General features: G+C 34.8%; 1 protein-coding gene across 1 annotated transcript; it reads right to left on the reverse strand.

Moving 5' to 3' along the window:
• Positions 1 to 4,676: 4,676 nt before the first annotated feature.
• LOC130941305 (probable inorganic phosphate transporter 1-7) lies at positions 4,677 to 6,251 on the reverse strand. Its single transcript, XM_057869762.1, has one exon. The coding sequence runs from the start codon at positions 6,249 to 6,251 to the stop codon at positions 4,677 to 4,679; it is 1,575 nt and encodes a 524-aa protein (XP_057725745.1).
• Between the last annotated feature and the right edge of the window lie 9,624 nt (positions 6,252 to 15,875).

A 15,875-nucleotide genomic window follows, 5' to 3' on the forward strand; every position in this document is an offset into this window, starting at 1 on the left:
AAAATCATTTGATTGCTTACTTAAATAGCATTACATTATAATAACTCAACTATCTGCATTCTTAAATGCATTCTTTCATTTCTTTTTCTTTTTTTTTTCCTTGCAGCATATGATAAATGAAACCAAGAAGAAGAAAATAATGTCAAGGCCCTATTTAGATTTTGATGGAAAGTTTTATTAGCATTATTCTTGTTGAAATTTTTAAAGGTTAATTTCCTCCAAGAAAAAAAAATAGAGATAGAAGAAGTAATTAGGTGGGCTAAATATATCTTAAATAATACAATATTTAATTAAGAATAATAAGTGAGTGTAATTAATTTTCTTAATCTGTGTCTTCAAATCCTTGTTTTTCTGGGATGTAACGCTCGTCTGGTAATCAATAATAATCAATGTGCTAGATTGGAACTAGGTTGATCTACATTAGAAATTTGTACTCCATCCTTGTAATATAAGCAAGGTTATGGAATAAAGTCATAGCTTTAATTAATTTAATTTGTGCTAACTCCTAAGGTTATGTAATTAAGTGGCTGCTGAGAAAAAGATTTGGCTTAGGAGGTTGGTACGAGGGAGCCAAACTTTTCACGTGCAGTGTGTTTTTCATGACACTAACGCTATCACATCTTAATTATTTGAAATTATTTTTCTAATTTGTGGGGTGCAAGTGCAACGTATACTACTTAATAATTTATCCTATTACCATGAAACAAAAATCATAACAATCTGGAAGCTCAAATTATTCAAAGTGCAATATGGTCCCCTATCTCAGTTTTGTTTGTTTTTTAGCAAATTACACGTACCATGTCACGTATTCATAGATGAAGATAATGTTATCAATTTTTTGCATGAACCTAATTAAAGGGTTGGATAATGCGATACGCTTCTACAAATGTTATCACAGAGCGACCAATGAAATTACTTTAGTCACTCTCTCTCTTTCCCTTTTTAGGCTTAGATGATTTTCAAGCACTCCGATCCATTAAATTACTTAATTAAACGAACTAAATGGGTCTCATCTAACGGTCGAAAGCAACAGATTGTGATCACAACAACAAGATTTGTTTTACACTTTTACTAGCTATAAACCACTCTAAATCTGTGGAGTTTAGACTTGTTTGCTTAAATTTTAGAATACACAATAAATTAAACATGTATGAAACTTATTAATTATATGGGTTCATGCACTCACTTCTCCTCCCGTAAAAGTGGATTATTTGATGAGAAGACTATATAAAAGGTGAAGAGCAAGTTGTGTGTGAGCCAAAATATAAAGACGTAAGTGTGTTTCTTTGTGGACAAATATGAGCGTATTAGAACTCAAACTTCATTTAAAAGGGCTGTTTCCCCTTTTTTCCTTGCTATATTTCCGAATCAAATGGAATGGTTCTTTCATGGGATCCAATCTGTTTTTACTTTTTCAGAAATTTTGGATCCAAACTCCATTATTCTCATACGAACAACCAAAGTGTCAAATTACCATTTGAATGATCTTTTTGCATTCCTAAAAGAATTTTTGTTCTTTAAATTGGTCTCTAGAATATTTTTTTTAATTAAATTCGTCTTTAAAAATTTTTAAGTTGGTCATATTAGTCCGTCGTCCATCAATGTTGACGTTATAATTTACTGATATGGCTTGTTAAGTAATACAAATGTACACACTTAGTTTTAATTACCTACTAACATGATAAGTTTATAAAATTAGATTAAATTAATTATAAAATGTCTTAAAATCTCTTCAATTTAGAGTTGATTTAATCTAATTTTATAAATTTATTATGTTAGTAGCTATTTAAAACTTTCAGGTATATGTTGTGATCAGTGTAATTACTTAACGTGCCACATCAATAAATTTTGATATTGTCAGTAATAGAAAAACTAATATAACTAACTTAAAATTTTTAAAAGATAAATTTGATTAAATTTTTTTTTCGAAAACTAATTTGTTGAACGAGTGATTTTTTATTCTTCCATTTTTTTCATATACAAATAAGGGTAGTGCATATTTATATATTTCAACAAATTTATGTAAACCCACTATTACATATAAAAAGAAAATCACAAATCCTTCTACTAACTGATAGAAAAGAAGGTCATTAGTAAAAATGGGAAAATGAAGAAGAAGAAAAAGTATTGAATGATTACATGTCATTTTATTGTTTGAAAACTTGTACTTCCATAGATAAATGAGAGAATACAATGGATTTAAGTATTTAACTGGCCATCATAGTCCGAGTAGCATGGGTATATAAGTTTTTGGGGTCAGAATGGATTATTATTTAGTAAATCACTAAATCCACAATAGCCACACGGCAAAATGGTTAATTGAGTTTGTTGGCCTGTAAAGCTTATTGGACTGGGCCCGAAATTGTGATTTAAACAATATTGTGATGATAATTATCATTCTAGCATGTCCAAACATAGAAACCGAAAACCTTGTGTATTTTCGGATGGGCTTAAGCATTCAAATATCTTCGAGCCGAAAAGGAACAAAAATAAATAAACAAAATTCTTTTCAAAAAGCATCTAATGAGTATGGTGGTGACTGGTGAATCTTAAAATAATATAGTGTAGGACCATGCTATGAATATCACTCAACATAGGACTCAAATGTCACTATTTGAGGACATGGTTTTATTATTTTCTGTTGCCTCAATTATTGAAGTTGCAAGTACGTAGTGCATTCTTTTGAGTCTTGACGATTCTTCCATGTCATTCCTCTTCTGATGCTAGAGCATCATCATCTAAATTACTAACACCAACCAATTATTTTCCGCAAATTATTCATGTTTTTAGTATTCTGACGATGATGATGTTGTGGGTAATAAGTAGTCAATGTTGCGCAGTAATTCTGTTTAATATTAGCAACTAATCACTCACCATACATTGAAAATAGATTATGAATAGTTGTAATTAGGGTGTAAGTTATCGAATCGGACCGAAAATTACCGTAAACCGAATAAAAAATTATAACAACCGATTTAAAAACCGAAAAATCAATTTTTTTTTCTGATAAAACCGATTGGTTCGGTTCGGTTTTCGGTTGGCTCGATAGAAACCGAACCGAACTAAACTGAACCGAACATATGCATCAATTTCAATGTTTAAATCATTTTAATCTTTAATCTAACAACAAAAAATTTCAATCCCTAACCATTTCAATGTTTTACTCTTATTATTTTAGTTTATTGACTATTTTAAACCTCTAATTATTATGATTCATATTTTTCTCATTAAAAATTAAAAATCGAAAAAACCGACCGAACCAAACTGCTGTTGGTTCAGTTCGGTTCGATTTGATTGTTATAAAAGCAGCAAACTGTACAATTGTGTGTCTGTAAGAACAGAACATATCGATTCGATTAGTTTTTAATCCAAAACTAAATCAAACCGAACCGATAACACCCCTAATTGTAATAACGTTCGTATAAAAATAAATACAATTCCTATTATAATTTATGTTTAATTAATAATCCTCTACCCTTATTAGCTTATCTTGTGTGCTGCCTTGTCCCTTAATCAACTTTCCAATATCATGTTTTTCTCATAATTCATAATTGCTAATAATCATTTAGGTTGTTTCCCATGGAAAGTATTAAGGATATTATTAGCAGTATATAAGTAAGCATCATTAGCCAGGAGACATGAATGCTAATTAACAATATTAAATGTTGGGCACCAAAAAACAGTATTAAATGTCCAATAACAGCAAGAAAATCTATATGATCCAAATTATAAAGAATTTAACTATCATATATCTTTAGAATTTCTAAAGATATTTGTTAATATTGTTGTTACGATGGGTAATTGGAGATTAATGGGCTGGATTCATTAGGTTGGCCCAATTATCTGAGGGGGGAAGCCTTCGAACGGGTTCGCACCTTTGGGGCTTCTGTCCGACTTGTGAACGCGAGTGAATGGGGGTGGTACTTGCAAAGACACTCCGATTCCTAAATTAGCAAGGGTACGAGCAGGTCTATAGAGTATTGGGACTTAGAAATACTTGAGGGGTGTCAGTGTATTTATAGTGGTGAACCAATAACCACCGTTGGAGTAGTTCCATCTTTTAAGGTGGATAACCGTCCCTTTATCTTAGGAAAGTTGCAATATAGCTCCTAGAAGTGGGTTGAAAGATTGTAGGGGCAGTTATTATCTGCCAGCTAATCCTCGTTTCCGACTTCCTTAAAGTAAATCGTGGTGAGAACCGACTTCTCAAGGGAAGGTCGGTGTAATGGGAGGCTCAACCTTGTGGGTTGGACTTGTCGTTTGGACCTAGACCCTAGCGTTGGGCCAGGATATGAACAATTGTTATTATAAAAATATTTAAAATTTGTATTTTAACAAATAAACAATAAAATTTAAACTTTATGTGTCAATTATAAAAAATTTAAATTAATAATTCTACTATACATTCTTATGAAATATATTAGCTAAATTTTTAACTAAAATAGATAGAAGTGTAGTGCGTCAACTGAAAAAGTATAGGTAAATAATGTTTTTTATAAATAATGTAAATAATGGGTCCAATAAAATAAAAAGTAAAAATATATTACACTTTTAAATTATTTACCTAAATTTTAATACTAAGATAACCATCCGTACATCTAGTAAATTAAACATCCGTTGTTCATATTGTTCAAAAAAGTAATTGATTACCTACCATCCCGCGTCAAATAACACAATTATACTTTATTTTCAAGTTCATCTTCCTGCTCATGCTCACCTGATATCTCCTCCAAAGATTTTCCTTTTGGCTCAGGCACCAAAAATGTAAACAAGAACCCTAAAATGTTAACAACTCCTAATACTAGCAAGGAATTCTTGATACCGATACCGGGAGGATAACCGGCATCTGTCTTGGTCTTGTCCGGACTTTGAGCCAAATATAGGAATCCAAAAGCACCAATCATAGCACCAAGCTTGCCGGAAGCCGAGGAAATCCCATGGCATGTAGAGCGGAATCTTGCAGGGAAGATCTCTGCAGGGACGACGAAAGTGGTTGAGTTAGGTCCAAAGTTTGCGAAGAAGAATGTTAACGAATACAACACCACGAATCCAATGCGATTCTCTTTCAGAGTCCAGTGCTCATAAGGAATTGCGAGGGCGAACATGAACACTGTCATGAAGAAGAAGCCAACCAATTGGATGGTGAATCTTCCGATCTTATCAATGAATGCTACTGTAAACCAGTATCCAGGAATTGTACTGCAAAGAGCTATAAGCGTTTGAGCTCTCGCGATCTTGAAAACTTCTTCCAATGCGTTCATGGTTTTCGCAGGAGGAATCCAACCGATTGCGCTGAAGATATCTTTCTGGAACAGATTCTGACTGTAAAATGCAACATCAAGCAAGAACCACGTACTTGCTGTTCCAAGCAAATGTAAACCATGGCGTGCAGCGAATTGCTTAGATAACAAGCCAAAATCCTTAGTTTGATCCTCTTTCTTCAACTCCTCTGCTTGGAGTTCCACTTGCATAACTCTAGACATATCTTTTGCAGCCTGCTCCATGTTCTTTGCAACCAATGCCGTGTAACGCGCGGTTTCTGGCATCTTCGTCCTCCAATAGTATGTCAGTGCAGCGGGAAGAGCCCCAAACATAAGAATTATTCTCCACGCAAAATCTGCTTCTGGAACAGTTGAACCTACTGGATCAACCTCATAGGGAGGAGCATCGAATTTCGCCTTGAATATTGATGAAGTAACGATTGCAAATATGCCTCCGGCCAAGATTCCAAACCCCTGCATTGCGAAGACGGCGGCGATAAACGCACCGCGAGTTTTCTTGTTTGCGTACTCCGACATAATGGTTGCAGAAAGCGGATAATCTCCTCCGATACCGAATCCCAGCCAGAACCGGAAAAAGCAAAGCGTCGTCATAACCGACTTTGGTTCCCGGCCGAATGATAGGCCAGAGGCGACAGAGCAAAGCACCATAAGCAGCAGAGTCATGCCGTAGACTTTTTTTCTGCCGAGCTTGTCACCTAGCCAGCCAAAGAAGAGCTGGCCAGAAAGTGTTCCGATGAAGGCTACGCCATTAACTGCGGCGGAAACATTGGGCGGCAAGGTTCCTGGCTTTAGTGCACCATCGACATGATAGTATATACGGCCAAGTAGCTTGGTTACAAGAGAGATACAAAACAAGTCATAGGCATCGGTGAAAAATCCCATTCCTGCAACGATAATTGCTGTGAAATGGTACCATTGTGTTTTTGCCACATCAAGTGCATTCAACACTTGAAGTTGATCCTTCGCCATCTATGTATAATTATCTCTCAAGCTTTGTTTAATCCCAAATAAACTGCACCTGCAACTGTTGAAAAGATAAAGAATGTCCAAGTATGAAGTATAGACTTATTAGAAACTATTGTATTGTAAGTTGTAACCTTGATGATTATATACTTCTAAGGTAGAGTGTACAATGACTATCATTATGCTAGCTATTGCGATTATATAATTTTGGCAAACTTAAATATGACACACATTTTTATATTTTTATGAAGATTAAAAATATACATAGCAAATAAAATAAATACCAAAAAAGAAATTTCACAAAATATAACATTTATTTTTTTCCTGCATCTCTGTACATTCTCAGCATGTATCAGGCTAAGTACTTAATAATAAATTAATAATCACTACTATAACATGCTACTACTATTAATTGAAACACATGTAAATAAAGTAATGTAAATAAACAGTTATTCTTCAAAACAAAGAGACAATTAATGACTTAAATTTATTTGGATAATGTAATGCTAGTTTTTGTATGTCAATGTAGATCTTTTTAAAGAAAATTTATGTATAAATTTATTTGGCTAATGTAATATACCACAATTTTTTTTCTCTTAATGATGATTGATAAAAAAAAAAAGAAAGATGTAGTCACATAATGTATGTATACATAGTAAAATTACACAAGAGTGAAAGAATGGAAAAAAGAGCTAACTTAAAAACTAGAAATGAAAGAAACTTACCAGCAAAAATGTGAGAAGCTTTAATGAGTTTTGACTTTTGAGGGAGAGGAAGAAGAAGAAAAGCAAGTGAAAGAAAAAAGAATTGGCTTAGCGCAAATACGGTAAAGAAAGTAGACAATTATTTATAGATAACAAAATCGTAGCAAAAAATAGAAAGGGGAGAATTCAATAATTCATTACACAGCTATAGCCTACAGTTGTGAGTTTTGTTGCTCACCGAAGATTTTGGGATTAAGGTTGTTCTCCTTTCATTTTGATCCCTTGGATTGATTTATATTCAATCAAATGGTTCTCTTTGAGTCAAGGTTGTTATAACTTAGATTGACTTCAGATTCTGACATTTGCAACTATGTCATCTGTTTGATTTCAACAAAATTTTGTAAAATGCTACCGATAAATATAAAAATTTAGAGAAAATAATACTCTCCTCTTCTACGACATGTTAAATAATACTTGTTTTCTTTTTTATTTATAAAATATATATTTTTTTACAAATTAAATAACATATATTTTGAAGGTTGTGGTAGACTTAGAGAAAGGAGTTGAATCTATGCCTTTCTTTTAAATTTGTTGTTATGGTCTTTTTTAAACAAACTTACAATTCTGATTCTGTTTGAACTCAGCAGCGAAAATTTATGAGACAATTTATTTTTGTCTCATGAATATCAGAAAACAGAACTCAGCAGAGAAGAAAAAAGCGAACACCAGCATGTATCCTGGTTCGGTTGCCTTATGCTATGCAACCTACATCCAGTCTCCTCCACAATTATGGAAGAATTTCACTATAGTTAACAGAATTACATACACCAATTTCACACTCAAGTTCTATCTTAACTTGACATTGGCTATGCTAACTCCTAACTATTCACTCTTAGTGCTAACCCAACTAAGAAAGGGATACCAAACAGGTATAAGATACAAGACACTTAGCCAACCTAAAGAAATCACAAAATAACTCTAGCCTTTTCTCTCAAATGTATCACTCAGCCTTTTTCCACTCATGGATTTTATTTGAGCTTTCTCACAATGCATTTTCTCACAAGAAATTACAGAAAGATAAACTTGGAAAAGTACATTACAATTAGAAAAACATGAAGGAGATTGACTTCATCAGCAGCCTCTTTGCTATGTGCAAAACCAGATTTGCAAACCTCAGATACAGTTCTTCAATGTTGGCCGAATGTTTTTTTTTTTAAAGAGAGCATTATCCAAGTAGAGGAACTTTTCAGAACACAACTCACAAACTCTAGTTTTCTCTCCTTGCCTTTGAATGAACAGAAAATTTTCTTTTATCTCATTGCATGTTGCTGGGTTCTTCTTCCAAGGTCAACACCTTGAGCCTTGAGCTTCACCAACCCACAGCTTCACCTTTTCACCTTAATCCCCAGAGTAGAAACTTTCCCTCTGACTTCCTCATCTTGACCAAAAGCCACAAAGCAGTAACCATAGAAATCTTCTCATGGTCAACTTGATCTTAGCCATTGAAAAACTACTTGATCCCCAAGTATCACTTGTGATCGTAGATGTGAAACAGAATAGGGCAGAGAACAACTTTTCCTTGAATGCCATTTTCGGATAGAGCAGAGAGTTGGGAAGAAGAGATGAGACCGAGTTGCATGTATGAGGAAAAGATTTACCTATAACCTAAACTTGATTTGGTTTGGATTTGTTGAGATGACTTCTGCCTTTCAAGCTTAGTTTCTCTTTCTTGCTTCTTTGGTTATTTGCTTGGTGAAGAATCTCTTTCACTCTCGCTCTCTTTCTTACTTTTCTGAAGCTGATTTGACTTGGTCAGAGAGAAGAGATACGTTGCACATTTTGGAGGAATGAAGAATTCAATCTTACAAGAGAAGCTTTGTGGGATGGATACGGGCTTGGATCGGTTTGGTTCATGTAACCCGTTTGGCCCATCTGATTTCTTTGGCTTCTATCTTTTGCTTTTTCTTGGGCTTCTGATTTTTGCTTTCAGCCCAATCATCCTTGCTAATTGCTTTTTATTCTGTTTGGGCTATTGAAATTTTGGCCTGCACCAATAAATAATTAGTAAAAAATAAATATAATCAATCAACACTAATTATTTATTTTACCCAAAAATAATGTTTGTCATCACTAATTAATTTAGTTAATTTCTTAACTCAACAATCTCCCCCTTGATGACAAACATAATTTAAGCAATAATTAAAAGGAAATATATTTGAGTAAGGTTTAGAAACTCCCTTTGATTTTTGTCATTTGCTTTTATGTTGCTCCCCTATTTCTTTTCAAGATTAGCTCCCCCTGATTTTGTGCTTTCTTCTTTGTTCCTAATTTTCTTTGATTTTAAGGAGAGCACAATAAAGAGCTAAAATACATTTATCTTGACTAAGGGATATCAGATAAGCAATCATCACATAATCAGCTCAATATCAAGCTAATACCATCAGCAAACTGGTTCAGTCATGTGAAATCAAGTATTAATGCAGCAAAGAATATTCAGCATGCAAACTCAAGTATTAATGCAGCAAACATTCCAAAAGAAGTACTTGAATCTATTGTCCTATTGCTATTACTCCCCCTTTTGTCATCAAGGGTGGATAATAAGCAAGATCAATAAAAACAAAGTCTTGCATCCTGCAGAGAAGAGTTAGTCCATAGTGCAAATTACTGACTAAACTACCAAGGGTGCAGCAATATCTAGAGTTATTACAGTCATCCAAAAAACAGTTCAAAAGTAGCTAAAGAAACAGAGTTCATGAGATAAAAAGAGAGCAGCAGCAGCAATTTTTATGAGACAAATCCTAGGCATCAGAATCATTTCCCTCCGAAGCGTCTTCCTCTTCAGCATCAGTGGCAATGTCTTCATCATTATGGAGGTTATCAATGAAGATCATGAGCACAGCCACCCTATCTCTTGATTTCTTCAGGAAGTTTTCATGCTTGCTAGCTAGCTTCCTTTGTTCCTTGCTCAAGGCAATTAAATGATTTGATTGGGAAACAAACTCTTGAGTAACATCCTTGACCAGATTCAGCAGAGCAGATTTCTTTCCAGTGGAAATGGAAGTACCCTCAGTAGAAGGAGGAGGAGAGTCATCTGGGATGTACTCTTCATCATCATCATCTAGAACCACTCTCTCAGATTGAGTTGGTCCTTTTTGCTGTTTCACTGAACCACCTCCCTTTAGATATGAATATCTATTTTCATATTTCTCATTGGTCAAGTCAATACCAAAATACTAAAAAATACAAGTTAGAAACATGCCATAAGGAAGTGCTTTGTCTTTTTCACTCCTAACAGAATCAAACATGTATCTAACCATCAAATATGCAAATGAAAGTTCAGTTTTGGTGAGAATGGCATATAAAACAAGAGTGTCAGTGTATGAAACCCTTTGATATGAACCACTTTGAAGAAGTATGATGTGGTTGACCATTCGGTGCAACTGAGCACGTTCATATCCTAGGGCTTTGTGAGTGGGTGTAATACCATCAATTAAGGAGACATGTTCACAGATACTAGCCAGGGCATCATTGTATGAAATACCAACTCCTTCATCCCACTTAACTGAAGTGTAAGTACTAGGCCCAACATCAGTATACTTCAAAGCATCACTGATAGTCTCATTGTTTAAAACTATATCTCGGTCCTTTACATATGAGTGAGCAGTGCCTTCATGATAAGTTATATTAGCATAAAATTCTTTGACCAACAAGGAATAAACAGGCTTTTTGATATCAAAAAGATTATTCCAGTCTAGAAAAATCAAGTTATCAACAAAAAGAAAACCTTTTCTTTTCAAAGATTGCAGATCAGCTAGAAAAGATGGACACAGAGTACGATACTGGATAACCGCTTCATAAAAATCATTGTTCATGGCAGATTTGAATCTATAAGGGTTATAGTTCGAGTGAGAGGTCAAAAAGTGAGCTTTGTGATCAAACGGCCCAATGTCAGGTTCACTAACTGATTTGAGAGGAACTCGAGTTTTACCTCTTTGTGGGCGCACAGGAACTGACCTTGCCCTGGGTTGTGGTGGCTCGGGAACAGGTTCCTCCGTCGCCGGACGCTTCCCTTTGGATGAGGATGGCTTTGAAGAGCCAGGTTTTGAAGAGGCAGGTTTGGAAGGAATCGCCTTTGGTGGTGGTGTAGGTTTGGCAGAGGCAGGATATCTTGGAGTGGTCTTGGTACGAGCCATGGGGTCAGTTCGAGGAGGAGAGGTAGGAGGAGAAGGTGAAGGAGTGAAAGTGGTGTCTTGAGAACGAGTTGATGGTCTAGGATATCCTGGAAGTTTATGGATTTTCCCACGAGGTGCTCTTTTAGCAATGACTTTCTTCCCCATTTTGGTTAAATTGATGCTTTTGATGGAAGAGAGATAGTGGAGTGAGAGGGAAGAAACCGAAGGGTTTGAGGAGAAGTTATGGAGGGAAGAGAGGGAGTGTTGGTAACCGTACCCAAAAGTAGTTTTCCAAAACCATGCAACTGCATCACCTTTTGAAATGACATGAAAAGACCTGACCTCATAAATTTAAGATTTGATTTGATTTGAAAATAAAACAGGAAATAAATTTTAAATTAAAAAAAAAACCAAAAAATAAACTGAAAATCTTTTTGGATTATAAACATTAAATGAAAAATTATTAAAAAAAACACACAGCCCATCACCCAAAAAGTGTAACATTCACATATGGTCCCAGAGATAGTTGGATTTAAGGAAACACAATGGACCACTCTAGATCTGATTTTGAGGTTGGCCCGGATTATCTTTCATTTGAAACAAGTCCAGAACACGCTAGCTTGATGGAGACGTTCATCACCTGCCCAGAATTGTCTCATACCTGTTTATGAGACAAAAATCTCCAGCAAATACATCAGCAATTTTCAAATAAAGAATCATAACTCAAAATTCCTAGACAAGTCCTAAGCATACTGAATCTATCCTCAGCTAATGGTTTTATAAAAATATCTGCTAATTGCTCCTCAGATTTAACAAATTGAATGCTAATATCCCCTTTTTGGACATGTTCTCTTATTGAGTGAAATTTCACTTCAATATGCTTCGTCCTTGAGTGCAAAACTGGATTTTTAGAAATATTAATGGCACTCATATTATCACACATCAAGGGAATATTTTCAGCCTTTAATTTGTAATCAGCAAGCTGTGTTTTTAACCATAAAAGCTGAGAACAACAAGAAGAAGCAGCTATATACTCAGCCTCTGCAGTGGATAAGGCCACTGTTGGTTGCTTCTTACTTGACCAAATATTTAAGGACTTTCCAAGGAAGCAACATAAACCAGAAGTGCTCCTTCTATCAACTCTATCACCAGCAAAATCTACATCACAATAACCAACTGCAGAAAAATCATCAATCTTAGGATACCAAAGACCAAAATTAGATGTGCCATGAACATATCTAATGATCCTTTTAACTGCAGAAAGATGTGACTCTTTAGGTTTGGATTGGAACCTAGAACACAATCTAACACTTTGCACAATATCGGGTCTAGAGGAAGTTAGGTACATAAGAGAACCAATCATCCCTCTATACCTAGTTTCATCAACATCTTTCTCAGTTTCTCCCTTATCTAATTTAGAACTAGGATGCATGGGAGTTCCCATGGGTTTGGCATTTTTCATACCAAATTTCTTAACTAATTCCTTGGCATACTTTTCTTGATGAATGAAAATACCATTTTCAGTTTGTTTAATTTGCAGCCCAAGGAAAAAATTAAGTTCACCTATCATACTCATGTCAAATTCGCTTGTCATGAGTTTTCCAAATTCAGAACAAAGGGATTCATTGGCTGATCCAAAAATAATGTCATCAACATATATTTGGACTAGAATAAAAGAATCATTAGAGTTCTTGATGAATAGAGTTGTGTCAGTGGTGCCTCTTTGAAAATCATTTTTCAAAAGAAAAGAGCTAAGTCTCTCATACTAAACTCTAGGAGCTTGTCTTAAACCATAGAGAGCTTTAGATAGTTTAAAAACATGATCAAAATGCTCTTTATTTTCAAAACCAGGAGGCTGCTCCACATACACTTCTCTATCTATCACTCCATTCAAGAATGCACATTTCACATCCATTTGGTATAATTTAAAACCACAATATGCAGCATAGGCTAAGAGAAGTCTTATGGCTTCCATTCGGGCAACAGGGGCAAAGGATTCATCAAAGTCTATTTCTTCTTCTTGGTCATATCCTTGTGCCACTAGTCTTGCCTTGTTTCTTGCAACGCTACCATCTTCTCCCAACTTGTTCCGAAATATCTACTTGGTACCGGTCACTTTCTTTCCACTTGGCCTTGGAACCAAGGTCCATACTTGGTTCTTTTTAAACTCAAGAAGCTCATCCTCCATAGCTTTAACCCAAGAAGGGTCACTAAGTGCTTCCTTGACGTTTTGAGGCTCTATTTGAGAAAGAAGGGCAATGTTTGTTCCTTCATTTGCCTTTCTAGTGGAAGACCTTGTTTGCACTCCATGAGAGACGTCCCCAATGACAAATTTCTCAGGATAATTCTTCAAGAATCTCCACTCACGAGGTCTGGTGGACTTGGAGGCAGATTCAGTCACCAAGGGATTTTGGGCGCTGTTGGCTGCAGGATTTCCTTCAGATTCATGAGACAAAATGGAATTGTCTCTTGAATTTTCAGCATTTGCTGTTTCTGGTTCAGCTTGTCCAAAATTTTCTTTTCCATGATTTTGAGCAGCTTCATCCTCCTTTTGAGCTTGATTTCCTGCATCACAATCTTCCAAAATGCTTTGTACCAAGTTAGTATCACAAAATATAATACGTATGGACTCTTCAATAATTCTAGCATCTTGATGATAAACCCTATATGCTTTACTAGTTGTGGAATATCCTACAAACAAACACTCATAAGCATTTGGATCAAATTTTTCCAAGTTTTCTTTGTTATTTAAAACAAAACATTTGCATCCAAAGATGTGCAAGTAATCTAAGTTTGGTGGGTAGCCTTTCCAAAGTTCATAAGGGATTTTCTTCAAAAATTTCTTTATGATTGTTCTATTTAAAATGTGGCAAGCTGTGTTAACCGCTTCAGCCCAAAGGAATTTTGGAATATTACTCTCACAAAGCATAGTTCTTGTCATCTCTTGTATGCTTCTATTTCTTCTTTCCACAACACCATTTTGTTGTGGTGTTCTTGGACAAGAGAAGTTGTGAGATATTCCAAATTCCTCACAAAAGGATTCAAACAAATTATTTTCAAATTCAGTTCTATGATCACTTCTTATAGAAGAGATTTTCAAATCCTTTTCATTTTGAATTTTCTTGCAAAAAGGTTCAAAGGCCGAAAAGGCTTCATTTTTGTGTGCAAGAAATAAAACCCAACCAAACCTAGTATAGTCATCCACAATTACTAAACCATAATGTTTACCACCTAGGCTTTGAGTTCTTGTTGGACCAAATAAATCAATGTGTAGTAACTCAAGTGGTCTTTTAGTAGAGATGTCTTCCTTTGATTTAAAAGAAGTTTTTGTTTGTTTTCCCATTTGGCAAGCATCACAAGTGATGTCTTTGTCAAACTTTATCAAAGGGAGACCTCTTACTAATTCTTTCTTTACAAGCTTGTTTATTTGAAACATACTTGCATGACCCAATCTCTTGTGTCATAACCACTTTTCACATTCTTTAGAGTGAAGACAAGCTACATTTTGATCCTTTAGTTCATCAAGAGTAAGTCTATACATATTATTGAAACGCTTGGCAATGAACATCACTTCATTTGTCTTTTCATTAACAACACAGCATTCAAGCCTTTTGAAAACAACTAAATATCCTAAATCACACAGCTGACTTATACTCAAAAGATTGTGCTTTAAACCACATACCAAAAGTACATCATCAATGAAAGTAGATTGCTCATTACCTACTTTTCCAACAGCAATGATTTTACCTTTACCATCATCTCCGAATGTCACAAAACCTCCATCATACTTATTTAGTTTGATGAAGTAGGTTGACCTTCCAGTCATGTGCCTTGAACATCCACTATCCATGTACCACATGTCCTTTTTGTTCTTGGATGCTAGGCAAATATGCATGATGAGTTTCAAGTAGCCTTAGGTATCTAAATTGATTTGGATCCTTTGAAGTTAATCCATCTTGGTTGCCCAAGTGCATTGAAATCACAAACAATATTGTAAACTTTGTTTCCAACAACTCTTTTTTCAATGAAATATTGTACATATGAGTGACCAAATTTCTTGCAATTGACACAATGATTTTCTGATGTGTGTCGCTGAACTTGAGGTGAGTTATATTGCTTGAAATGATTAAAGTGTTGAAATTTTCTGGTTTTTTGGAGGAGATGCATTTCTTTTGACAAACTGCTTTTTATTAAAGTTATTCCTTTTTACAAAAGCATTTTCACCAGAATTTTTTTGAACATTTTTACCTTTCGAATATGAGGTTTTGTTGTAAAATGGTGGTTTCTTGAAAACAGCCTCATTTTTCGAAATGTAATCCAAACCTAGCCGGTTTGAACTCGGTTCAGTTCTTGGTGAAGGCTTAGTTTCACTTGTGTATACTTCATCAAATTTTTCTTCAAGTGTTGGAGTATTTTCAATACCAGATTTGTTTGGTATGGTTTTGGTATTTGATGAAGAAGCCACAAATTTTATAGAGGAAATATTAGAAACTGCATCTTCCTTTGCTATGTAGCCTAAACCAGATTTTTCAAACAGTGGTCTTTGACTTGCAAGTAATTTGTCCAAGTTACTAGAACCTTGAGCAAATTTTGCTAAGGCACAATTCAGTCTTTTAATCATATCATTTAATCTTTCATTTTCAGCAATTAACTCATGTGAAGGATTCACAATGTGCTTTCCTTTTAATTTTTCAAGTTCAGATTTTAGAAATCTGTTTTCTTCAATGATGTCCAAAGCACATTCAGTTTCCTTC

This window comes from Arachis stenosperma, chromosome 1 (genome assembly GCF_014773155.1).
Source record: "Arachis stenosperma cultivar V10309 chromosome 1, arast.V10309.gnm1.PFL2, whole genome shotgun sequence".
Classification (NCBI taxonomy): domain Eukaryota; kingdom Viridiplantae; phylum Streptophyta; class Magnoliopsida; order Fabales; family Fabaceae; genus Arachis; species Arachis stenosperma.

What these genes read in the sequence shown, in the direction of transcription:
- LOC130941305 (XM_057869762.1), bottom strand. Translation starts at nt 6,251, where the DNA reads ATGGCGAAGGATCAACTTCAAGTGTTGAATGCACTTGATGTGGCAAAA.